The sequence below is a fragment of the Hemitrygon akajei genome, chromosome 8, assembly GCF_048418815.1.
Source record: "Hemitrygon akajei chromosome 8, sHemAka1.3, whole genome shotgun sequence".
Taxonomy (NCBI): Eukaryota; Metazoa; Chordata; class Chondrichthyes; order Myliobatiformes; family Dasyatidae; genus Hemitrygon; species Hemitrygon akajei.
Window position 1 is genome coordinate 136122318 of NC_133131.1, and position 27873 is coordinate 136150190.

Consider the following 27873-nt stretch of genomic DNA (forward strand, 5'->3'; position numbering starts at 1 on the left):
TGTAATTTCCACTGGGATCAATAAAGTATCTTTCTCTCTCTCTCTCTCTCTCTCTCTCTCTCTCTCTCTCTCTCTCTCTCTCTCTCTCTCTCTCTCTCGAAGTGAATCAATGGCTCTTGAAAAGACAGATGGTGAAATTTCTGAGCTCAGAGTTCTTTTTTCTAAAGTTGTAAACTTTTAAATCTTTTCAACTAAATTTCATATGAAACTACATAATACTAAATGAAATTAATACAATTTTTAAAAAAAACTGAATATCAAAAGAACTGCAGATACTAGCAATCTAATCAGCAACTCAGACCATATCGGCAGAGTCAACATTTCAAGTCAAAGCCCTTTCATCACAATTGAAAAGAAGACAAAGGAAACTTGTAAGGCTGCAGAAAGGGTTGTGAAGGGACATCTCTGATAAGGTAAAACCAGGGTAACCATGGAGATAAGCAGTAAGGAAGGCTAACTGGTGAATAAATTAGTGTGAACAGTTAGAGGGGGAGAATACAGATAAAAAACAAGACAAAAGATATATTAATGACATATGCATCGGAATAACCTTCAGTTTCCCACATTTCTTTTGTCTCTGGCCTTGTTCTCTAACTGCTCCCCTTCATCAGATAACCTTTTTGAATGCTTATCCCCTAATCTCCCTGGTTTTACCCTGTCACAACCATTCACCCCATCACCATGCTTCGATTCTTTTCGCGGAAGATTTTGAAGCTTCTCTTACATACTGGAAATGCCAGCACATGCTACAACATTATTTGTTGTTTTCTCAGGCTTAGCTTTGCTGGGATTGCATCTTTCAATTTCATATTACATAGAAGATGAACTGTAAAAAATCCAAAATGATTTAATGCTAAGAAATTACTCATTAACCCTAATATCAAACATGGCACACCCACAACTCACTAACCTAACCCAAACCATGCATCTTAGAAATGTGGGAGGAAACCAGACAGGTTGGGGAAATCCATGTGGTCACAGGGAGAACATACAATCTCCTTACAGACAGCAGTGGGAATTTAACCCCAATCAATGATCACTGGGGTAGTGAAGAAGATGTATGGCAGGCTTGTCTTCGTCATATGAAACACTGAGTGTAAAAGGTGGATTGTCATGTTACAGTTGTACAAGACCACACAAACAATATTGTGTTCAGTTCTGGTCATTTTAATAAAGGAAGGATGCAATTTACAGAGAAAGTATAGAAAAGATTCACAAGAATGTTGCTGGGACTGGAGAATTTCAGTCATGAGTAGAGACTGGGATTGTTTCCCATGTACTGAAGTTAGCTGAGTGGTGATTTATGATTGAAAAATGCATTATACAAAGTTCTGCAAAATAATTTAACTATTGCATAGTGCATTCTGAATTATCTTCAAATGATCAATCTCATGCTGCTAAAGCTAATTTCTACAACTTACTGATCATCTGATGGGCACTCGAAGCAAACGGCAACCTCCTTCAATAACTAAAACCCAAGAGATTCAGAAGATGCTGGCAATTGAGAGCAACGTGCAGAAATTATTGGAGGAACTCAGAGGTCAGGTAGCATCTAAGGAAACGAATAAACAGTCGACATTTCTGACGAGACCCTTCATCAGGACTGGATTTTATTTCTGAGTTGGAAAGATCCAGAGCAGGCAGAAAACCGGAGCAGGGTTCAATAACAGCACATGTTACATCCCAAGGTACTTTGCAGCAATGGTACTGAGGGGATTTTAAGGCAGATGACTACAAACTTGGTCAAATAGATCCTCTTTGAAGATGATTTAAAAGGAGGTAGGGAAACGGAGGTGTTTGGGAGGTGTTAGTCCAAGGCTGAGAGCCTCTGTATCAAAAAGCATGGCCAGCAGAGTTCAATTCAAGGTGACTAAGAAACTAGTTTTAAAATAGTACAGATATCTCAGAAATTACAAGACTGAAGCAGATTACATGGAAGATTATGTCTTGAAAGGAATGAAAATTCTAAATTTAAGGATGTTTTCTGCCAAGGGTAAAACAGTAGGAAACACACACTGAAGCTGCAAATTAGATTCTCCTTTATTTGAAACAATGTAAGTACAGAACCTAGAGTCCAGAATAATGGGAGATGAACTCACTGAAGCCATTCAAGTTCTTAGGAGCCTTAATGGCATCAGGGAGTTATTTCCTCCCATTGAAGCATCTTGAAGCATTGTGATACCCATCATAAAAGATTGGCTATCATTTACTGAGAGGAGATGCTTCTTCACCAGAGGTAGTGAATCTTTGGAAATCTCAACACAAGACAGCTATGATACTTTATTCCTAAACTTGTTCAAGACAGAGATTCATGGATTTCTGGATTTAAGTGGAATCAACGGTGAAGAATTACTCCAGGAAGGAGATGGCAAAGTGTTAAATGGCCTTCACCTGCTTCCTTTTTATATTTTCCAATGTTCTTGCATAAATATTGCAAAACCTGCACCTCATACATTATAACCTGCAGTATAATCCTGCCATTAACAAAGAATAAATTCTATCAATTAGGACTCCTTTATACCGCACAAAGCCCCCATTTTAATAGGGATAAACCCTTATATCGTAACTTTCACACACTCCAGCCAATAAACCATGGCTGAAAAAAATAACTAACCCTTGCTAACTCACCAATACTGTCTTTTCTGGCACAAAGTGGCAGACTTGTAGAGACAGGTCTCTCTCTCTCTCTAACAGCTCCTTCTCCTCACCATACCTTCTTGAGGAGGAAATTTAGGAGCTAAATGGATATGTGGGTGTAATGAAGATTTATCAGACAAGTTCCAGGACTGGGGGATATGCTATTGAAAGAGAGATTAAATAGTGTATTCCTGCATTCTCTGGAATATGGATGAATAAGATGAGTCTGCTCTGCCATTCCATCATGGCTAATTTATTATCCCTCTCAACCCCATTCTCCTGCCTTCTCCCGTAACCTTTGACTCCCTGATTAATCAGGAACATATCAACCTCTGCCTTAAATATACCCAATAACTTGGCCTGCACACCCATCTGTGGCAATGAATTCCATAGACTCACCACCACCTGGCTAAAGGGTTTTCCTCATCTCTGTTCTAAATAGATGTTTCTCAATTCTGAGGCTGTGCTTTCTGGTCCTAGATTCCCTCACTATAGGAAACATCCTCACTACATCCACTTTATCCAGACCTTTCTATATTCAATACATTTCAATGAGATTCCCCCCTCACCATTCTTCTAAACTACAGCGAGTATAGGCCTAGAGCTATCATACACTCCAGATATGTTAACACTTTCATTCTTGGGATCAATCTTGTGAACCTCCTCTGGGCCCTCTCCAATGCCAGCACATCTTTTCTTAGATAAAGAGCTCAAAACTGCTCACAATACTCTAAGAGCAAACACGAGGAAATCTGTGGATGCTGGAAATTCAAACAACATACACAAAATGCTGGTGGAGCACAGCAGGCCAGACAGCATCTATAAGGAGAAACACTGTCAACGTTTCCGGCCGAGACTCTTCATCAGGACACTGATTTATCAGGTCCTGATGAAGGGTTTCGGTCCGAAACGTTGACAGTGCTTCTCACAATACTCTAATTGGGATCTGACCAATGCCTTATAAAGACAGCATCATGTCTTATATTCTAGTCCTCCTGAAATGAATGCTAACTCTTTGCATTCATTACCGCCAAGTCAACCTGCAAGTTAACCTTTTGTGAGTCATGCACACAGATCCCAAGTCCCTTTGCACCTCTGAGTTTTGACATTTCTCCCCACTTAGAAAATAATGTACACCTTTATTCCTTCTACCAATGTACATGACCAAACACTTCCAAACGCTATATTCCATCTGCCACTTCTTTGCCTATTCTCCCAATCAATCCAAGTCCTTCTGCAGACTCCCTGCTTCCTCAACACTGCCTGCCCCTCCACCTATCTTTGTATCAGCTGCAAACTTAGCAGCAAAGCCATCAATTCTGTAATCCAAATCGTTGACCTATAACATGAAAAGAAGCAGTTGCAACACTGACCACCACAGAACACCACTTGTCACCAGCACCCAACTAGAATAGGTACCCTCTATTCCCATTCTTTGTCTCCTGCCAGTCAGATAATCTTTTATTCATGTTAGTATCTTTCCTGTATTGCGATAGGCTCTTACCTTGTTAAGCAGATTCATGTGTGGTACCTTGTCGAAGGCCTTCTGAAAATCCAAGTTAACTCCATCCATTGACTCTCCTTTATCTATCCTGCTTGATACTTCCTCAAAGAATTCCAAGAGATCTGTCAGGCAAGATTTTCTCTTAAGGAAACAATGCTGACTTTGGTCTACTTTATCATGCACCTCAAAGTACCCCAAAACCTCAACCTTCACAATGGACTCCAACATCTTCACAACTATTGAATTCAGGCTAATTTGCCTATAATTTTCTGTCTTTTGTCTTCCTCCCTTCTTAAAGAGTAGAGTGACAGTTGCAATTTTCCAGTCCTCCAGAACCATTCTGGAATCTACTGATTCTTGAAACACTATTTCTAATCCCTCCACAATCTTTTCAGCTACCACTTTCAGAACCATGGGGTGTAGTCCATCTGGTTCAAGTGAGTTATCTACCTTCAGACCTTTCAGCTTTACAAGCACTTTCTCCTTAGTAATAGCAACTGCACTCACTTCTGTCCCTTGACACTCTCAAATTTCCGGCATACTGGGAGTGTCTTCCACAGTGAAGACTGACACAAAATACTTAATAAGTTCATCTGCCATTTCTTTGTTTCCAATTATTGCCTCTCCAGTGTTATCTTCCAGCAGTCCAATATCCACTCTCACCTCTCTTTTACACTTTATATATCTGAAAAAATGTCTGGTGTCCTCTTTGATATTATTGGCTAGCTTACCTTCATATTTTATCTTTTCTTTCCTTATGTTTTTTTAGTTGCCTTCTGTTAGTTTTTAGAAGCTTCCCAATCCTTCCACTTCCCATGAATTTTTGCTATATTATATGCCCTCTCTTTTGCTTTCATGCTACCTTTGACTTCCTTTGTCAGCCACAGTTGCCTCATTCTCCCTTTAGAATACTTCTTCATTTTTGGGGTGTATCTATCCTGCACATTCCATATCGCCCCTAGAAACTCCAGCCACTGCTGTTCAAGGCAGCAAAGTATAGCTAAGACATATGATAGGGTTAGCAAGTTGTGGCCATGCTTTGATAGCGTTAGAAGTGTGGTGGCACCAGTGGGCTTCCCCCATTACAACGCTTGAGTTGTGCTCAATGATGCAAAATGACACATCTCACTCTATGTTCCAATGTAATAAAGCTAGAAGCAAGGGTCGGCCTCAGAATTAAAGCATAAGCCATTTCAAGCTGAGAGGAGGAGAAATATCTTCACAGATGGTGGTGGTTCTTCTAGCAATTCTCCGCACAAGAGGTCTATGGAATCTCAGCCATTAAGTTCACTCATGATTGGTGATGAAGGGAAAAGGGCCGTGCGGGAAAATACAAACCCCATTTCCAGAAAAGTTGGGATATTGTGCAAAATACAATAAAGACAAAAATCTGTGATATGTTAATTCATGTGAACCTTTATTTAACTGACAAAAGTACAAAGAAAAGATTTTCAATAGTTTTACTAACCAACTTAATTGTATTTTGTAAATATACACTAATTTGAATTTGTTGGCTGCAACACACTCAACAAAAGTTGGGACAGAGTTAAAATAAGATTGAAAAGTAACACAGAATATTCAAGTAACACCGGTTTGGAAGACTCCACATTAAGCAGGCTAATTGGTAGCAGGTGAGGTATCATGACGGGGTATGAAAGTAACGTCCATCAAAGGCTCAGCCTTTGCAAGCAAGGATGGATCATGGCTCACCCCTTTGTGTCAAAATTTGTGAGAGAATTGTTAGTCAGTTCAAAAGGAACATTTCCCAACACAAGATTGCAGAGAATTTAGGTCTTTCAACATCTACAGTACATAATATTGTGAAAAGATTCAGAGAATTCAGAGACATCTCAGTGCGTAAAGGGCAAGGTCAGAAACCGCTGTTGAATGCGCGTGATCTTCGAGCCCTCAGGGGGCACTGCCTAAGAAACCGTCATGCTACTGTGACAGTTATAGCCACCTGGGCTCAGGAGTACTTCGGAAAACCATTATCACTTAACACAGTCCGTTGCTGCATCCAGAAATGCAACTTGAAACTGTATTACGCAAGGAGGAAGCCATACGTCAACTCTATGCAGAAATGCCGGCGAGTTCTTTGGGCCCAAGCTCATCTCAGATGGACATAAAGATTGTTGAACCGTGTGCTGTGGTCAGACGAGTCCACATTTCAGCTAGTTTTCAGAAAAAACGGGCGTCGAGTTCTCCTTGCCAAAGATGAAAACGAACATCCTGATTGTTATCAGCAAAAGGTGCAAAAGCCAGCATCTGTGATGGTATGGGGGTGCATCAGTGCCCATGGCATGGGTGAGTTGCATGTATGTGAAGGTACCATTGACTCTGAGGCATATATTAGGATTTTAGAGAGACATATGTTGCCATCAAGGTGACGTCTCTTCCCGGGACGTCCATGCTTATTTCAGCAGGACAATGCCAGACCACATTCTGCACGGGCTACAACAGTGTGGCTTTGTAGACACAGAGTGTGTGTGCTTGACTGGCCTGCTGCCAGTCCAGATCTATCTCCTATTGAAAATGTATGGCGCATCATGAAGAGGAGAATCAGACAACGGAGACCACGGACTGTTGAGCAGCTGAAGTCTTATATCAAGCAAGACTGGACAAAATTTCCAATTGCGAATCTACTACAATTAGTATCCTCAGTTCCAAAATGATTAAAAAGTGTTATTAAAAGGAAAGGTGATGTAACACAATGGTAAACATGCCTCTGTCCCAACTTTTGTTGAGTGTGTTGCAGCCATCAAATTCTAAATTTGTGTGTATTTACAAAATACAATTAAGTTGGTCAGTAAAGCTATTGAAAATTTTTTCTTTGTATTTTTGTCAGTTAAATAAAGGTTCACGTGAATTAACATATCACAGATTTTTGTTTTTATTGCATTTTGGAAAATATCCCATCTTTTCTGGAAATGGGGTTTGTAGATCTGAAATAGAAAATCAGCCATGATTTTGACAAATGCCAACACAGGCTTGAGGGACAAACAGTCTACTTCTTCTCTTGTTTCTTGTGTTCCTTTGAGAAGTGATGAAGATGCAAGGAGGTTTCAAGTGTTTAAGGACAAGCCCAGTGAGCATGCAACAAATGGCAGATGGGAAAATATGATGTTATCTATTTAGGTAGATAAAAGAGAGGCATTGTGCATTTTTAAGTAGTAAAAGAATATTGTAGTTGACACTCAAATGGACTTGTGCATTTTGTACATGCCAACAGGTGCAGCAGTTAGCTAGGAATCTGAATGATATGTTGACCTATATTGCAAGAGAATTTGTGTAAAGAGTAAAGATGACATATTACAAATAGATAGAGCTTTGGTGAAAACACCTGGTGCCTTGTGTACAGTTTTGGTCTCATATCATTCAGCAAAGGTTCACTAGACTGCTTCATGAGATGGTGTGTCTGCGGTAAGAGGTTCGACAAATGATGGGTGACTTTACTGAAATGTGCAAGATTTATAGTGAGCTTGATGTGTATATGCAGAGATGCTTCTCCTGGCCAAGAAGTTGAGATCCTGCAATCAATAATGAATAGGCCATGTATAACTGAAATTTCTCCTTCAAAGCACAGTGATCCTTTCAACTTTTCTACCATGTAAGCCTGTTATTGCAATGATAAGAGAGAATTATGGGTCTTAATGGATTAAAGGGATGTGAGACAGAAGGTGGAGTTCTTGAAGTAGAAGACCAACCACATCCTTGCCAGATGATGGAGCAGGCTCAAGGGGGAAACGCCCACTTGTGCTTCTATTCCTTAAGTTCTTACGAGCACTGCTGGACTGACAGTCACGCACACTGTGATTAAATTAACAGCAGAAGTGTGCATCCAGTCGAACTGCTGCCCTATATCTCCGGTGACCCAAGCTTCAGTCCTGACCCTTAGTGATCTCTGTGTGAAGTTGACAGGGTTTTCTCATAACCAGTAGGATCCTTCAAGTTCAAGTTTAATTGTCATTCAACCATACATGATTACCCATGAATACAGTCAGATGAAACTGCATAACTCTGAGGCCAAGATTCAAAAACACAGTACCAGCAGTCTTACACAGCACAAGGCACATATAGCACATACAAGATAGCAGTAAACACATAAAATAGCAAGAACATATAAGATATCAGTAAAATAACATCATAAAGAAAAATAAAATTCAAGACGCTGTGTCCATGAATGTTGCAGTAGTCTGCAGTCGAACACAATATGGTTTGTCTTCTGCCAAGTGAACACTGGGGACAGCACTGACTCCAGCTGAGATGCCACATTACACAACCCCTGGCATGCCAGTGGAGCACACCAACCCCAACGTCTTTCACCTGGGCGACCGTAAACAGGTGACACTGCAAAATGACCATAAGATATCAGAATAGAATTAGGCCACTTGGCCCATCAAGTCAGCTCCGCCAATTCATCATGGCTCATCCAATTTTCCTCTCAGCCCCAGTCTCCTGCCTTCTCTCCATATCCCTTCATGCCCTGACCAATCAAGAATCTGTCAACCTCTGGTTGAGGCCTTGTCCTCACAATGACTGAGGACACCAGCTCTCCCCACCCCCACCCAACTTCCACCGCCATCCACCAATAAAGTAGTGACTCGGACTTAAAGCTCGGACAGTGTTCAGCAAGGTCATGAGATCACAAGAACAGTGACTAAGATGATCACTCTCTGTTACTCACTGCCCTCATGCCCTGACTCCACCAACACCCCTCTGACACAGGCAGCAGTACAATCTGCTCCAAGTCCAGTTCCTTCTCTGCCAACAAGTAATTCGCTGAAGGGGTAGACCTGCAGTACTTTAAGTTTTTAGTGTACAGCAGGGTCTTGCCATCATAAAAAATACATTTAGAAAAGACAGTAACACTTTGATTGGCCCCTTAGAAGCCTCTGCGACTGAGTGACTGAACCATCTCACCACCATCTTTTCCTCAGAATCCCACTGTTACCTCCTAATTAAGTGACCACTGGTGTAAGTTGCCCCTAGTGTGTTGGTGAGTGATACAATCAGGACAGAGTTATGGGAATATGGAGAGAATAAGCAAGGTGAGGATAAATGGTGCTTGATGCTTGACTCTAACTCAATGGGCCCAAGAATATTCTATACCTTTTAGGGTATGACTTGCACAGAGACTGCCCATAGTCATGGCAGCAGAGTTGTTGTCTGAGGAGACATTACTGATGGCCGTGGGGTTCTCTGTACTTGTATTCCCTTCTTATGTGTAAACTATGATGTGCTTGATGCACCATCAATAACTCTCCGAGACGTGAGGCGAGATATAGGCTTTTATTGGCTGGAAGAAAGAACAAGCAGCAATTGACCACCATACTACATCCTGGAGACTGAGGCCAGGGTTCAGGCTCCAATCGCCTTTATACCGGGGTCTGTGGGAGGAGCCACAGGAGCAGTCAGCAGGGGGGGCGTGTCCAGACAGGTATATGTAGTTCACCACAGTGCTATCCTGAGGCAGCTGTTCTGAGGATAGTTATTGTTCCAAAGTCACCATCTTTCACTCTAGCAAACAGAATACGTGAATCAGAAATGTGGAACAGAAGATACAGACGTGTTGTAATGGTACAATTATAGCAGCTGTTCCAACTCACCAGACAGGAAGGAATGAGAACTAATGGCGTCACCATGTGGGCTGCCTAGTGATGGTAATGATGGTTTTCAGCTAAAGTGTTCCACCTGAGGAAGGAAAACTTTGGGGAACCAGCAAATTTTAGTTTATTTCAAAATGGATCAAGGGGTAACTGAGTTACAAAGACCACATTGGTCTTTGGTTTATCTCCAGCATACTGATCACAAATCAGGCACATGTAGTGAATCCACAGTTGGAGGTGTATGTGAACGTAGAGTTGACTTTACAATTGGATCAACCGGAATTTTATTGAGAGTGGAGCAGGTAGAAGGAAGTGAGTGACCTCCGCCTTGAATAAGTCAAAACTGGACTCTGCATTTAAGGCATTAGCCATTATTGAACAGCTGGACATTCAGATAGTGGAATTCTTTGTCATTCCCAGGTTGTTGTGTGACACCTCAAGATAATGTGGATGCAATAGATGACATTTGATACTTCTAAAAAATCTCATAATCTTTAGGATTCCACATTTTTTGCATTGCCTGCTCAGTGAGAAACAGATGAATTGATTCTGTTAACCTCCACTTCCTCCCTAATATTGCTATCCTTGATATGCTTGTGCATTCAGTACCAGCCTGAAAAGATATCCAGGTGAAAAAAAAAATCATAGTAACCATCACGTTCATTTGCATTGAGAGCAGGGGCTTGGTCTGTGGCTGTAGGTTTTGGAGGGCACACCAGTGTATGAGCAGGACATCCTTACACGTTACTCCCTCATGAATTGGGTATAGAAGAATTGCTGCATGGTTCCAGCCTCCCCTCCATCTGAACCGAAGCAGATAGCCTTTCCCAGCAACCATCTTCTCACTCCCCCATCTCGCTGTAGACTTAAATCAGTGGTCACTAGAAACCTTCTTATCCGGTAATTTTGCCTAAATTTAGAGGTAACTTCAATATTAGAATTCATAGGATCACACAGCTCAGAAGCAGGCCCTTCGGCCCATCTATTCCACACCACGGTGCATCCCATTTGCTAGTATTTGACCCATATCCCTCTAAACCTTTCCCATCCACATGCTTGTCCAAATGTGTTTTAAATGTTGTTATTGCACCTGCCTCAACCATGTATGAACATCGGACCAGAAGTCCCTACAAAGGACTGTGAGAACAGCTAAGAGGATCATAGGGGTCTCCCTACCATCCACTGGGGATATTTGGCAAGAGCGCTGCATACGCAGGGCCCTTTGTATTATTAAGGATCCCACACACCCATCCATCCAGCATCCTCTTTGACTTTCTACCTTAAGGCAGGAAATTATGATGCATAAAAACAGGAACCATCAGGATGAGGAACAGTTTCTTCCCCCAGGTCATTAGGCTTCTGAACTCCCGGCCGCATCATAATTAAAGTGCCTCTGGTTAATCTGTTCTGTAGCTTACAATATTTAATATTAATGCACGTTAGTTTGTTATTTATGTGTGATTCATCTGTAAATGTTATCCTTACCTTCAAAAGTTATCATGTGTTACGTGTGTTATGTACTTTACACCCTGGCTGAAAGAAATGCTGCCTCATTTCTATATACATTATATACAAACGTTTTATACATGTCTGTAGTTAAATGATAATAAACTTCACGTGACCTGACTTTCAGTATATTCTGTAACTCCTGTATCAGCCACATGCTGAAAAGCATCACCACCTTACAAGCGACCTTCTCCAATCATTCACCTGTGAATAACTAATGATACATTTAAGTAGCGAAGATGGTGACAATTCCTGCTGCTAAACATTAGGCTTTCCAAAACTACAAGCGGCATGTTTAGCAAATATTTGGCAAATAGCAAACAGTGTCAGTTACTCATGGAAGTTCAATTTCACAGGAGTTTTATCTGATCTCCTGATGAAGGGTTTCGGCCCATAACGTCGTCACTACCTCCTCCCATAGATGCTGTCTGGCCTGCTGAGTTCTGCCAACATTTTGTGTTTTTTTTTTGCTTTGCAAAGGTTTGCTGCTGAAATCTGCATTATTCTGCATGTTTCCATTATGTGTAGATGTCACGCAGGGCCTCCTCTCCAAATGTAGCCAATCTGTATGTACGTCACACATAAAATTCTGCCAAATCCTGCAGCCAGAACATCTGAACAACCGGCACAATGGAGGTTATTTTCAAAGCCCGAGAGCCTAATATTGTCCTTGGACATAAACTTCTATACGAGCTTGGGTTATGTACCTGGGTGCTGGATGCAGGACCTTTAATATCCCTCATCTACCTGGGTTCCCTAACCTGGCAAGACTTGCCCTTCACTCTAACAAGTACAGGCTGGGTCTGAACTCTTCTCACTGATAAAAACTCACCACCTGACAGACATTGCTTTACCTGGAAACAGCTTCAAAGTAACATTTGAAAGTTCTAGTCTGATACCAGCAAAATTAGCCTTCCCCCAATTTAAGACCTAATTTCAGTTCTACCTGTTATTATAACTATCTTGAAGCTAATAGAATTATGGTCACTGGTTCCAACGTACTTCCCCACTGATACATCAGCCACTTACCCTACCTGGCGGAGTTCAAATTTTACACCCTCTTTATTACAGTCTTCAACATATTGCTTGAGAAATCTTCCCGGAACGCACTGAACAAATTATGATCCATTTAATCTGTAATCTATCACTTGCTGGCTTCTATTTTCACTCCCCCCCCCCTTTCCCCCCCTTCTTATTTATGCTTCTTCTCACATCCTTTCCAATCCTAATGATTTTGGGTCCTGGCCCAAAACATTGACTTTCCATTCCTCTCCATAGATCCTGCCTAACCTGCTGAGTTCCTCCAGGGTTTTATGTTTGCCCCTGTGGAGAATTTCTCGTGCTTATGACACAGTCCTATGTTCTGATCCATGCTCATTGATTCATTGGTGTTCTGTGTTGATCTCATCACCCAGCTTCCTGTACTGACGTCATCCTGGGGAAAAGACTCTGAAGGTCTTACCCTATTTAAGCCTCTCACAATTTTATGTACTTTGACTCTCAGCTTCCAATGCTCTCTCTACTAATCTTGATTTCATAACTAAGGGAAATGGCTTCTGCCTTCATCTTTTATTTAGGACTGACACAATCTCAAAACTTCTAGTTAAATCTCCTCTCGAACTCCTTTAGATAGATAGATAGATAGATAGATAGATAGATAGATAGATACTTTATTCATCCCCATGGGGAAATTCAACATTTTTCCCAATGTCCCATACACTTATTGTAGCAAAACTAATTACATACAATACTTAACAGTAAAAATATGATATGCATCTAAAATCACCCTCTCAAAAAGCATTAATAATAGCTTTTAAAAAGTTCTTAAGTAGTTTGCTTAAATACATTGAGTCCTAACCCCGGTACTTTAACATATCTTACTCCTGGCGGTTGAATTGTAAAGCCGAATAGCATTGGGGAGTATTGATCTCTTCATCCTGTCTGAGGAGCATTGCATCGATAGTAACCTGTCGCTGAAACTGCTCCTCTGTCTCTGGATGGTGCTATGTAGAGGATGTTCAGAGTTATCCATAATTGACCGTAGCCTACTCAGCGCCCTTCGCTCTGCTACCGATGTCATACTCTCCAGTACTTTGCCCACGACAGAGCCCGTCTCTGATGGGAAGAAGGCAGGAGAATGGGATTGAGAGGGTTAATAAATTAACCATGATGGGATAGTGGGGCAGACTCAATGGGCTGAGTAACTTAATTCTATTCCTGCAGTTTGTCTTATGACCATTGTGGGCTGGATAATAGTGATGTAACTGACCTCTGATTTTGCAAGAGTACATAACCACATGCAATTCAGAAAGGAAGTCTGGGAAAAGGAAGGAGTGGAAATTGAAATGAGACCTGTGATACCTCTGAAATATAAGTGAATTATTACTTAACAATGCTATTTCAAAATTGATGTAAACTTAATTCAGGTTTAAATACACCCAACTTCTGACATGACACTTTTAGTTCTCCCATTTCCTCATTTACATTATTACATTTAATCCACTTGCTTAGTAAAGAGAACAAAGCCAAGGCATTGCCTGCTGTAACATGTATAAATGATGATCCTAATACAATCACTAAACCACACTGAAATGAAACACTTTGTACTCATCCTCTGTGCAGAAGGTATTTTTCACGCCTGCTTGTTGGAACACGGCAGTAGTTCCAGCCTGCCTGAGTTCTGATGTTACATTCTTTACCCAAGCCCTGGCTTGTCATCTCACTGGAAGAAATGCAGTAGCTTCAGCAAATTGTGTTTACCTAAACTAAACAGTGCAAACTGCTGGAGAAATGCGCATTAAATTGCCGTTTCTCAAACTGCTCTCGAACTTTTACCATTGAAACCGGCACCTCATACCAATTCTGTGATGTGACCGTGAATAATTACTGAACTGCATCGGAAGGTGAGACTATTTTTTTTCCCTTTTACTGCTGCTTTCTGCTTTTATTTACCAATGAAATATAGATTCCTGGCTGTAATCAAGAGTCATACTCAGACACTGTTTGTCTACAGTTTCCCTCAGGTGTCAAATGTCAAGAAAGTTATTTTTACAAAGAAGCTATGCTATATATCTTTTTGCTTTTTCATCTCCTTTCTTATACATGCACAAAACGCTTAAAAGAACCATGTTGATATAGGTAACAACAGGATAAAGGTAAGGGCGGAGTACAAATAGAACTGTAAAATTAAAACTCCTTTGAATGCCTTCAGCTCTTGTGTTCAGTTCAGCTATCTGTAGATTTCATAGATGACCTGAATTATTACCTAGGTATCACACACTTCTTTCACTGCAGTCCTGAAGACCACTTGCCTTTGACAGAAGAGATGAGCCAATTCATCATTTCTCGACCCTGCTCCTGTGCACAACTTCATTGCAACTGGGCCACAGTTAATTTTCTAATTTATGGTCATTTTTTTATTTTATCGCCTCACGGTGACATCCCAACCATCAGCATGCTTTAATGAACTAAAGCAAAATACTGAGGCTGCTGGAAATCTGAAAGAAAGCCAGAAAATGCAAGATTGAAGGTTCAAGATCCAAGATTGTTACTCTGGATCTGATGCAACAAAGAAAATAAACACAAAGAACTTAATAAAAAGCAATCCTATTAAGCACAATGTACAGTACAAGTAACAGTTATATCAATAGACTGATTGTATGCACATACAAATATGCTAGGTGATGTGTATGTAGTGATGGTGGGTGGGGGTGTTGATCAGCCTGACTGTTTGGGGGGGAAGTAACTGTTTTTGAATCTGGTGGTCCTGGCTTGGATGCTGTGCAGCTTCTTCCCTGATGGGGTGGGGTAAACAGTCTTGCTTCTCATACCCAGTTTCCCATTATGGAAAGGTGGAATATGAGAACTTCAAGTTGGGGTCCTACAGCAAAACTGGGAAGAGAATTTGCATCTTCCTGCAGCTCTCTGCGTTTGGCAAGGGTTGGAAGACTTGAAGGCAAAGCTGGAGCTGCTGGCTCCACAGGATAATTGCTTCTTTTGGAAAATAGTCTAAAGCAGGGTTTCCCAGCCTGGGGTCCACGGACCCCTTGCTTAATGGTATTGGACCATGGCATAAAGAATGCTTTCAACCTTCTGACCTCAATCAGTCACCTTCCCCACAACCCTGAAAGCCAGTGGCCATTCTAGCTTTCAGGATCATGAAGATCAGTCCAGGCTTCCTGATTGCAGGTTGCTCTCTCACCAATAGCCAGCAATCATTGAAGGGTCAGTAATAGCAACTCTTGACTTCTCATAGAGGCATACAGCAGGTGGTCCACCATGTCTGGCTGACAGATGACACCCCTCTGTGTTAATCCATCATTTGGCCCAGTCTTCAGCGTCTGGGTAATCCAGGTGCAATTCAAATGCAGTTCTCTTAGATTTCCTCATCAGCGTACTTTTCCCAAACCACAATCAGTCTCTCAAAGCAATGATTTCAAATGGTGGCAGTCACAATCATGACCGCAATGGTGGCCCTATGTGTGAATTTTCTATTTCATGCAATACATTTAGCTCCATATATCAATGTCTGCTTCATTCCTTTACAGATGGAGCCCGGAGGAGGTAACGCCAGCGATGACATCGATGCCATGTTCAGCAATCTCCTGGGAGAGATGGACTTGCTGACACAGGTTAGCTGTACTTTATTTGTTCTTTACATTAGCAAACGACAAAACCAAGTACAAGTGATCGGAGAGCAGCAGGAAGAGTCCAGCATTGAGGAGAGAAATATTTCATTGAAGTGTTTATGTTTTGCTTGAACATGAAGACAAGATAATCCTCAAAGAGATGTCCTCTTCGTAGGAAAATGGTTTAAATTTTGAAGCAAGCAGGAAAAAAGAAATAGAAGAGTTCATGTGACATATTGCTCACAATGTATGAACTTCTTTGATGCCTTCAGTATTAATCTTAACCACACCATTAAAAGGAGCAAACAGATAAACGTTATAGCAAGAGGCAAAATTCTGAGGAACTCAGCAGGCCAGGCAGCATCGATGGAGAGGAGTAAACTGTCAGCGTTTCAGGCCGAGACTCTTCATCAGTCCTAATGGAGACTTGAATTATATTAGGTGGCTGTTATTCCTTAGAGAAATTATTTTCCATTTTCTTCAGACTGTCCTGATGAATGTTCCTGAAACATTGACTGTGCACTTTCCCCCATGGATGCTGCCTGACCCATTGAGTTGTCCCAGCTTCCTTATGCATTGCATCAGAATATTTACATTCAGTCCATTAATATCCAACACTTTGTCCATAGACTCACTACATAAAAATAATTACTGAGCATTTCAGTCAGTCCTTGAGGTTTGTATGATTCAGATTAAGCTTCTTCCACCCTCCCCAATCATTCCATTGTCAGACAGAAAAGAAAAAAAAATTGTTTTAGGACAGATTCTGAAAATATGCAGGTCTCCAGATATCATTTATATCCATGAGGACAGTGGCAGTAAGGAGATGCTTTGGGAGTACTCAGGTCATCTCCATTGTCCTGTAGTTCAATGCAATAACTCACAACCAGTGGAAATATTTACAAATTTATCCTTGTAATTCAACAAAAATCATTCCTGAGGTAAGGCTTTTGCTTGGAATGCTTAAGCAGTTGGTAGTGACCTTTCTCAAACTCTTAGAGAGCTGGTAGTGAAGGTATTCCCTCAAGGATAAGAAGGGAATCAATGGATTTTGATGATGATAGAAAGGTGAACATTGTCCAGAAATTCATACGTTTGGTGCACCATATGACATGACAGTTCATTGCTCTCTGTCTCTGAAAATCAGTTCCACTGAAGTGAATAGAATGAACGTTGCAGACAGTGTACAGTCAGTTGTCAGTATTGATTGTATAAGCAAACTCATTGAATTGGACAGAGAACTTGGTACGAAAAATGCACACATCTATTGTCCCTCCAAAAGGGATGGTAAGCACAGGTTTTGGAGGTGCTGAATAATTAAATGTGCGTAACATCAAAGTCAAATGCAAATTTGAGCTTATTGTCATAGGAACAAGTACATGATGCACAGGTGTAATGAAAAACTTAACTTGCAGTAGTGTCACATGCACGTAGCATTATTTAAGGACCAGTCGCATTAAAATACATAAGTAAAACATGAAGTTTATACATCTTTTACTAAAGAAGTTCACTTGCAGGGGTGTCAAACTCATTTTAGGTCACGGGCCGGATTGAGCAAAATGCAGCTTCATGCGGGCCGGATCAGTCGGACGCGTGCGAACGCAGCTTTCGTTGCCTCCGTTTTTTCAGCCTGCTCTCATGTGTCTCAGTCTCTGCTATAACTACAAAGTGTTTCACTTTACAAATTCCGTTTCTTATGAAGAAGACTGCCGAGCAAGACTGCCGAATAAACACTAAAAACCCTGAAAACCTGGTACCTGAATCAACTCAGCATTAGCCATATCATATGACATAGGCGCTTCGATTACTGGGGCCAGCTTTAATAGTAATTAGATATTATCTCGGGGGCCAAAGATAATTCCACCGTGGGCCGGATTTGGCCCGCGGGCCTTGAGTTTGACATATATGACTTAGAGCAAAACAAAAGTCTGCTTTAGTGCAAAGTGATCAACTATTTACTTCTCAGAAAAAAAAGCTATGAAGTCACATTTTAATTCATTTGACTTCAGAGAAATTAACAGGATAGAGTGAAATGAAGCAGCAAAGGTGAGCTCATTCTCTTGTTTAAAGTTAATTGAATCACTGACCGAGTACGCTGGGAAACCTGAACCAATAATGAGACTAATAGTTGAACAACACTGTCGCTGGAGGTGAGGAAGTGCAAAGCCGCAGGCTACATCAGAATCAGCAGTCCCCACTTAGACACTCAGAAACAAGAGTAAAACTGCAGCTGCTGGAAATCCAGGCAACACACACAAAATACTGGAGAGGCTCAGCAGGCCAGGCAATGTCTATGGACAAGAGTACTATTGACGTTTCGGGCCAAAACCCTTCCGCAGGACTGGAGAAAAAGCAGAAATACTCAATGCTGCATTGTGCTCCCCTATTGCCTCAGTCAGCTGAGTGCATCGGGCTATTTCAATAGTTTTATTACACATCTGTTTAGAGTGTCCTTGTGTAAAACTTGACAAGGCTCCATAGCATAATAGGCAAAGAAAAATAAAACCTGTAACATGGTGCTGTGGTAAACTACATATACCTGTCTGGACACGCCCCTCTGCTGACTGCTCCTGTGGCTCCTCCCACAGACCCCTGTATAAAGGCGATTGGAGCACTGCTCCTCCCTCAGTCTCCGAGATGTCGTGCTCCCTTTTTGCTGCTAATAAAAGCCTATCGTTCACTTCCTGTCTCCGAGAGTTATTGATGGTGCATCAGGTGCTTAGCCATCTTCCGTTCCTCCTCAATGGAACCAAAGGGTCCGATCTTTAAATAACTTAGAATGAGCACAAGGCAGCCTGAAGTAACCAACAAATTAATTGAAATTTGATTTTCAATTCAAACCGTGCGCGATTATTTAATCTACAAATTACAATAAAGTTTGTCTTTCATTTCCAATTTCAAAATTAAGTCACTGATAAGAGCAATTAGTTTAATTCTAAATACCATCTGATCAGGCTTTCAACATATTGCTGCAGTAGGCAGTATAAACCAGAATATTCATTTACTCCAGTACTGGATTAGCATTCTGGGCTGTGACATTATCTCTTGTTCCTCATTTCCCACTCCAACACTTGCCCATCTACCCCATTCTCCCCAGCACCTCACCTGCATCCTGTCACCAAGCAAGAACAGAGTGATATCACAAACACGAGAAAACTTGCAGATGCTGTAGATCTAAACCAACACACACAAAATGCTGGAGGAAGTTAGCAGGCCAGGCAGCATCTATGGGGAAGAGTAAAGAGTCGTTGTTTTGGGCCAAGGCCCCTCATCAGAACTGGATTACTCTTTACCTCATCTGTTTACTCCTTCCCATAGATGCTTCCTGACCTGCTAAGAACAGAGTGGCAATGGATTAAAGGCAGGTGACATCCACACCCACTGAAAACTGGAAGCGCCCCACACAATATGATCCCCACAGGAGGATCCTGAAATGGGCATCATTATAGAGAGGTCATATTTCATTCAGACATCAGAGCTCTCTGTCAATTACAGATCACTTTTGGGCAACATGCATGCAGTCTACTGCAGTCTATCAGTCAAGGCACATCCTGGCATTTGGTCACTTTTACAGGCAGGCTTATCAGCACACCCTAAAAGTGTAAGGAAAAGGTGCATTTATAATAAATGCTTTGGAAGCAGTGGGGAGAAAGAGGACTCAGAGTTAGTTGGAGTGCTGCTTGTCAACCTGCAAGTTAGTCCAGCCCACCTCATGTTTCCAAGTAACCATAACCCTGGGTTTCGATTTCTCACATGGTACACTCCTACACAGGCTCCTCAGATCTGCACTGCTGTCAACCATGCATTGATTACAGCCAGTTTTCCACTGGTGAGCTGGCCAGGACTAGACCTTGAGTACTGCTAACTTGTTAGCCTAAATACTATCAGAGTACATTCCCCAAGGTGATTTATGCAGCTAAAACAGCTAAAAACAATAACAAAACATTATCAGCCCAAAGGAAAGTAACTATAAAGAACAAAGTGAGAATTATTGTAATCAATCCTAAATTTTGTTTAAACTGTTTAGATAGAAGCACAAACGTTAAGCTGTTCATATTTCTGTTTGCTCCTTTTAATGGTGTGGTTAAGACTAATACTGAAGGCATCAAAGAAGTTCATACATTGTGAGCAATATATCACTCAACAGCATACAAGGGAAAATCTGTGGATGTTGGAAATCCAAGCAACACACACAAAATGGACCCGGATACGCCGATTGTACTCTTTTCCATAGGTGCTGCCTGGCCTGCTGAGGTCCCCTTCCTCCACCATTTTGTGTGTGTTGCTATTATTTAAAAGGCCCAAATGTTAATCAGTCTAACATTAGAAAAAATGGTGTATTCAATATACCATTTTTGGTGGTGTTGTGTGATTAAAAAAAATAAACTGCTTGCTTTTCAAATTTTCTTACAGAGTCTGGGGGTGGATGATAATCCACCTGAACCCATTAAACCCAATCAGAACACAGAGTTCAACTTCTCCATTGGCTTTACGGATGTAAATGGTAAGAACATATTAAACAATGCAACCAGAAGTGCATTAAACACTGATTATCCAGGAGGGTTAGCCGTTTCAGTGCCACTTCTTATTCTTGGCTTCTGCTTTCTCTAATGCTAGCTTGTTCATTTTTAGGAACATCATTTTTGATTCTAGGCCTTTGCTGTTTCTAGTTACCTATACTGTAAATGTCAATTACATCTGAATGATATTAGAACAGAAGGAAAAGAGTCATAGAGTCATAGAACACTACAGCTCAGAAACTAGTCTGTGCCAAACCACTAATCTGCCTAATCCTACAGCCGTCCATGACCCTTCCATTCCTGTGCCTATCCAAATTACTCTTACATGTTGAAACTGACCCCGTATCCACCACTTGCACTGGCAATTCACCGTCCTCCAAGTGAAGAAGTTCCCTCTCATGTTCCTTTTAAACTTTTCACCTTTCATCCTAAACTCATGACCTCTAGTTGTAGACTCACCCAACTTCAGTGGAAAATGTCTGCTTGCATTTAATCTATCTATACCCCTCTTAATTTTGTATATCCCTATCATATCTGCCCTCAATTCTCTATGTTCTATAGAATAAACTTTCCCTCAAATGGAGCTCAAATCCCAGTAATATCCTTGTAAATTTTCTCTGTACTCTGTCAGTCTGATATACATCTTTCCTGCAGATAGATGAGCTAAACTAAACACGATACTCCAAATTAGGCCTCACCAATGTCTTATACAATTTCAGCATAACATCCCAACTTCTGTACTCAGTATTTTGATTTATGAAAGACAATATGCCAAAAGCTTTCTTTAACACCCTATCTGCTTTCAAAGCATTATGGATGTGTGTTTGCAGATCCCTCTATTCTGCCACACTCATCAGTGCCCTATCACTCACCGTGTAAGACCTATCCTAGTTGCTCCTCCCAAAGTGCAGCACAGTTGCATTAAGTTCCATCTGCCATTTTTCCAGCTGGTCCAGATCCCACTGCAGGGTTTGATAGCCTACCTTGCTGCCCATCACACCCCCAATCTTGGTGTCATCCGCAAATTTGCTGAACCAGTTAACCACATTATCATCAGATCATTGATATAGATGACAAACAGCTATGGACCCAGCGCCAATTCCTGTGGCACACCACTGGTCACAGGCCTCCAGTCAGAGCAGCAACCATCTACAACTACTCTCTGACTTCTTCTATGAAGCCAATTTCTAATCCAATTTACTATCTCAACTTGAATGACAAGCGACTGAATGATCTTGACCTTGTCAAGGACCTTGCTTACTCCATGTAGACAACATCCACTGCCTTGCCTTTATCAACATTCCTGGTAACTTCATTCAAAAAGCTCTGTAAGATTGGTTAGACACAACTTACCGTGCACAAAGCCATGTTGACTATCCCTAATCAGTCCCTGTCTATCTAAGTACTTACATATCTGGTCCCTTAGAATACCATCCAATAACTTTCCCACTCCTGATAGCAGGCTCACCAGCCTTTAATTTCCTGGTTTACTCTTAGAGCCTTTCTTAAACAATGGAACAACATCAGCTATCCTCCAATCCTTCAGCATCTCACCAGTGGTTAAGGATGTTTTAAATATCTCTGCTAGGGCCCCTGCAGTTTCTACACTAGCTCCCCAGTGTCCAAAGGAACACCTTGTCAGGCTGCTGCATTACCTCACATCTGTAGACTCTGTGTCCGTCTCTCAAGTAAATTGAAATCCAAAAAAATCCATCTCTTTCAACTCCATGCATAGATTACCACTCCAGAGGACCAATTGTGTTCCTTAATATCCTTTAGCTCTTAACATACAGTATCTGTAGCAGCCTTAGAATCCTCCTTCACCTTGTCTGCTAGAGCATTAGTCTTCTTTTAGCCCTCCTGATCCCTTTCTTAAGTGTTCTCTTGCATTTCTTATTCTTCTCGAGTACATCATATTTTCCATCCTGCATATACCTGCTATACACCTCCTTCTTTTCTTTAACCAGGAACTCATACATCTCAAAAACCAAGGTTGCCCAAAACTGTTATCCTTGCCTTTTATTCTGACAGGAACATACAAACTCTGTACTCTCAAAAGTAGGCCTCCTACTTTTATCCTTCAATTCCCATTCTATCTAAGAATATCAATCTTCATTAACTACACTCAGACTCCACAGCTCTCTTTCACAGAGAATTGCCAAAATGTGCTGTTCTCTGAAGAAATCTATTCTCACCTCTGTCCTGAATGACCATCATCTTATTTTGAGTCAATGACTTCTGATTCTAGATTCTCCAGCTTGAGGTAGCATCATCCCTTTGTTAACCTTGTCACCTAAGATCTCTTTACTCTAATGCTCAAATCTTCTTACAATAAAGACAAGCATAATGTCTTTCTCATTGTTTGCTGTACCTGCAGGTCAACATTCAGTGACTCATGTACAAAGACTCTCAGGTTTCTCAAAGCAGTAACATCACTTTAAAATAAGCCACATTCCTAGTTTTTTAATCAAATGAGATCACATTTTCCAAGACATATCCTATTTAACATTTCCTCAACAATTCTCCTAGCCTAAATAAGTCCTCTCCGCAACCTTCTCTTTTCTCATCTTGTCATCCAGCATTTTATCATCAATAAATCTGGCAATATTACGTTTGGTGTCCTCCTCTAAATCATTCACAAAGATCGTGAAAAGCCAAGGTCTTAGCATGGGTCTCCAGCATTCTAACCTGAAAATGACTTTGTCCATTAGTGAACCTTAACTAATGGTACAGTTAGTTGCAAGTACAGGATCCTTATTCTAAGTGATCTAAATATGCTTAAATATCATACATGGTACCAAAAAGAAATTCAAATGACCCCATACCTTTGGTTTTCCTTTAGCTATTTGGTTAGTTACAACCTTGAAAATCAGTGGTAGATTTGTCAAACATGATTTCCCTTTCATTAACTCTAGTTGATGCTAAGTCTCCCTTTCCCTTTTACTTATTACTATACTACAGCATTTTCCTTATCATTCTCTCTGCCTCTTAAATAGTGGGTTACATTTGCTATGCCCTGATCATTTGGAACAATTTGAGTCTATGGAATTTTGGAAGATAACCAATGTATCCACAGTCAGAACTTTGGATCACATTCATTCCTACAATATCAGTATTTTTGTCAAATGGTTATTCTTATTTTTGCCCTCACTAGGTGCATTGTTCTTCACTATATTCTTCAGGTTTTCTGCCCTTCCTACATTTAGAAAATTAGAGGTAGAAGAATGAGAATTAAGGAATAATCTCAATTCTAAACTCGGCAGGTAGATGTTGAGATGATACTTCCCCAGCCATGGACCATTGATCCAGGGGTCACAGTGGCAAAATAAGAGGTTAGAACTTAGGAGCAAGAGGGAAGAAAAAATGTCCAGACGGTAATGAATCTTGGAAATGTTGTAGCCAAGGTGGATGCAGAGGCTAAGTTGCTGAATCATTCACAACAGAGGTCGATACATTTTCTAAACAAGAGAAATTAAGATACAATAGTAGTAGATGAAAGGAAAAGGGTTACAATGCCGCTATAAAAAAGTAGTATTTTCTTTTTTTATTGCTGTTTCTTGGTTCCATCCAGACTACTTCATTCAAAGTTAGGAGCCTTTTCTCTGTTGCCTGATCATACGTGCTACTCTTCTTCAATTTCCATTTTTCCCGTCCCTTCTAAAAGTTAAACACCCTGAAATATTTATCTACCAAATCTGATCACTTTAAAATCACATTTTCTAAAGTTATTGGATTGTACCTATTTCTGCCCTCAATTCATCTAGCTTGTAATAAATTCCACATCCACTCAGATAAACAGCTTTCATTTTACCTTCTCTACCATTTGTTATGTTTTCTGACACAGTCGATACACAATTGCATGTTTGTATGCTCTGTGCATGATGTGCAGTTGCAAAGAAATCAGATGCAGTACTTTAACTTTTCCTTACATCTTTTTTTTTCAAAGAATCAAAAATTCTCCTCTGTGGTTTCTCAAGGACATAAAGATTGATGCATTGGCAGAACAGAAATGATATATCTCCGATGTAATAGCAGAAATATAAATTTCCTTTTCTGTTGAAGATTGATCTAACAAAAAAACAACTTCAGATTCCTTGTGTGAAGGAGTATTTGGCTATGAAAACATTTCTTTCCCAATGCTATTAATTCCCTTCCAATTCCTCACTGACACATGAGTGTTGCTGCACCCCATTCTCTAGCCTACTCCTGTAACCTATGACTCCCAGATTATTCTAGAACCTATCCATCTCCTCCTTATATATACTGTACCTAGTGACTTCGCCTGCACAGCCATCTGTGGCAATGAATTCCACAGATTCATTACGCTCTGGCTAAAAAAAGTTTTCATCATCTCTGGTCTAAATGGGCAGCCCTCAATTCTGCGACTGTGCCTTCTGGTCCTATACTCACCTGCTATAGGAAACATCCTTTCCACATCCACTTTATCCAGACCTTCCAAAATTAAATAGGTTTCAATGAGATTTCCCCTTCATTCAACTAAACTCCAATGAGTACAGGACCACAGCCATCAAATGCCCCTCATATGTTAACTCTTTCATGCCTGGGATTATTCGCGTGAACCTCCTCTGGACCCTCTCCAATGGCAGCATTCCTTTTCTTAGAGGGGCCCAAAACTGCTCACAATAATCCGTTTGGTCCAACCAATGCCTTACAAAGCCTCTGCATTACATACTTGCTTTTATATTCTAGTCTTCTTCTCGAAATGGACGCAGACATTGCATTTGCCTTCCTTACCACCAACTCAACCTGAAGTTAAGCTTTACAGATCCTGCACGAGGACTTCCAAGTCCCTCTGGCACCTCTGATTTTTTTAATTTAAATTTTTTCTCCATTTAAAAAATAGTCCACACCAAAGCTCCTTCTGCAGACACTGTGTTTCCACAACACTACCTGCCTCTCCACCGACCTTCGTTTTATCTGCAAATGTAGCCACAAACCCATCAAATCCTTCATCTAAGTCATTGACATACAATGTGAAAAGAAGCACTCTCAACACTGGCTCTTGCAGAACACCACTAGTCACTGGCAGCTAACCAGAAAAAGCCCCTTTTGTTCCCACTCTTTGCCTCCTGCCTGTCAATCTTCTATTTATCCTAATACCTTTCCTGTAATACCATGGGTTCTTATCTTGTTAAGCAGCCTCATATTCGGCTCCTAAAAACATTGCCATTTTTACGTGCATTTTCTGTCTCCCATTGTGACTTGTAGCCCACATCCTGTCTACTGTTCTGAGGCCTGTATATAACTGTCATAAGGGTTGTTTTACCTTGCAGTTTCTTAACTCTAACCACAAGGATTCTGCATCTTCCGATCCTATGTCACCTCCATCCAAGGATTTGATTTCATTTTTTACGGATAGGGGCACTATAACCCCTTTGCCTACCTGCCTGTGGTTTTGATAAAATATATATTCTAGGATGCCATGACTCAGTGATGCCCACAACATCATGCCTGCCAATCTCAAACTGAGCTACAAGATCATCTACCTTATTCTGCATTCAGCATGCATTCAGATATAACACCTTCAGTCCTGTATTCATCACTCTTTTTCGACTTTGGCCTCCTGTTACACTTTAACTCATCCCACTGACTGCAATTTTGCCCTGTCATCTGCCTGTTCTCCTCACAGCCTCACTGGACTGCATCTAGTTGTATGTCAACTGCATCATCCTCAGCCCCATCATTCTGCTGTCAATTCCCCTGCCAAATTAGCTGAACCCCTTCCCAACAGCTCTAGCAAATGTGGCCGCGTGGCTATCAGTCCCCCTCACTTACAGTGTAACCCAACCTTTGTGTGCAGGTCATATCTCAGAAGAGGTCCCAATGATCCAGAAATCTGCAACTCTGACCGCTGCACCAATTCCTCAGGCACGCATTCATCCGCTGCATCATCCTGTTCTTAACCTCACTGGCATGTGGCACAGGCAACAACCCAAAGATTACTACCCTGGAGGTCCTGCTTTTCAGCTTACTGCCTGACTCCCTGTATTCTTTCTTTAGGACCTCCTCCTGTTTCCTGCCTGTATTGTTGGTACCAAAATGTACCACAACTTCCTGCTGTTCAACTTCCTCCTTTAGATTACTAAGGACTTGATCCGAGACATCCCTGGCCCTGGCACCTGGGAAGCAACATCCACAGAATCTGCTTCCTGCTCCTCTAGTTATGGAATCCCTATCACTACTGCACTCCTTTTCTCCTGGTTTCCCTTCTCAGCACAGAGCCAGGCTCCGAGAGTATCATGGAAAGTGGAGGTCTCCCAGATTTCTCACATCTCACACAAGGAACGTATCACTACCTCCGGATCCATTCTCAGCACAGTAGCTACTTACCAACAGAAAACAAAACTTGCTAGAAGCTTTCCTGTTTACGTACTTAGAACCTGTCCTTGCCCAAGCCTGTTGAGCTGAGGCCAGCCACTCAAACACTGGCCCACTCCAACAAATGTAAGCTCCACTTAATTCTTTCTTTTTATTGGCCCTGCATTGATTTCAGGCGGCCGAAAGAAAGCTGGAAGTTTCCGAGCTGTTTTTAAACCTTGGCCCGCTCCACCATCGAGCAACCTTTCATGCTGATTTCAGCCTGTCAATATCAACAACTTCTTTCCCTCCACAGATGCTGCCTGACCTGCTGAGTTCCTCCAGCAATTTTTGCGTGCTGCCTCAAACTCACCCACTCCCAATTTTAACAGAGCTAGCAGTAGGCTACAAATACCCAACAAATTGCAAGAGGTGGGTCAGTTGATGAAGCCATTCAATTTATCAGCATCTCGATTTTGCTGGTCAAGTATTCCCTAAAGCTTCCTTCCCTCTATTTAACACATCACTACGTAGAAAATAGATTGATTAATTAAACCTAGCCTGAGGAAGATAGCTTCTTGCTTCCCCACGTTACACTCCATCAGCTACTAAAACCAAAGTCTCCTTTACAAATCACTGTTCTCATTGACACTATCTAATGTGCAACCTACCTTGATAACCATAATAGGAGAAGCCAGGCTATTCAGCCTATCAAGTCTGCTCTGCCAGTTTATTTTCCCTCTCATTCTCCTGCCTTCTCCCTGTAACCTTTAATACTCGAGCTAATCAAGAACCTATCAACTCTGTTTTAAATATACCCTATGACTTGGCCTCTACAGCCTTCTGTGGTAATGAGTTTTACAGATTCAACGTCATCTGGCCAAAAGAATTTCTCCTTATCTCTGATCTAAAGGGATATTCTTGTACTCTGAAGTTGTGCCCTTTGGTGCCAGACTCCCTCACTATTGGAAACATCAGGACTAACGAAGGGTCTCGGCCCGACACGTCGACAGTGCTTCTCCCTATAGATGCTGCCTGGCCTGCTGTGTTCCACCAGCATTTTGTGTTGTTGTTTGAATTTCCAGCATCTGCAGATTTCCTTGTGTTTCCTCTCTACATCCACTCTGTCTAGTCCTTTCAATATTCAGTAGGGT

At 41.2% G+C, this 27873-nt stretch overlaps 1 protein-coding gene across 2 annotated transcripts in view; it reads left to right on the top strand.

Moving 5' to 3' along the window:
• apbb1ip (amyloid beta (A4) precursor protein-binding, family B, member 1 interacting protein) overlaps window positions 1-27873 on the top strand; it is a 138319-nt gene that overhangs the window by 38827 nt on the left and 71619 nt on the right. The window contains exons 1-3 of one of the 2 annotated variants that reach the window (XM_073054689.1): window positions 13960-14156; window positions 15801-15884; window positions 20295-20385. In XM_073054689.1, coding sequence (XP_072910790.1) covers window positions 15801-15884; window positions 20295-20385 — 175 coding nt within the window. In that variant the 5' untranslated portion in view covers window positions 13960-14156. Of the gene's footprint in view, window positions 1-13959; window positions 14157-15800; window positions 15885-20294; window positions 20386-27873 lie in introns of those variants that run through there. The other variant, XM_073054690.1, reaches the window with a different exon arrangement.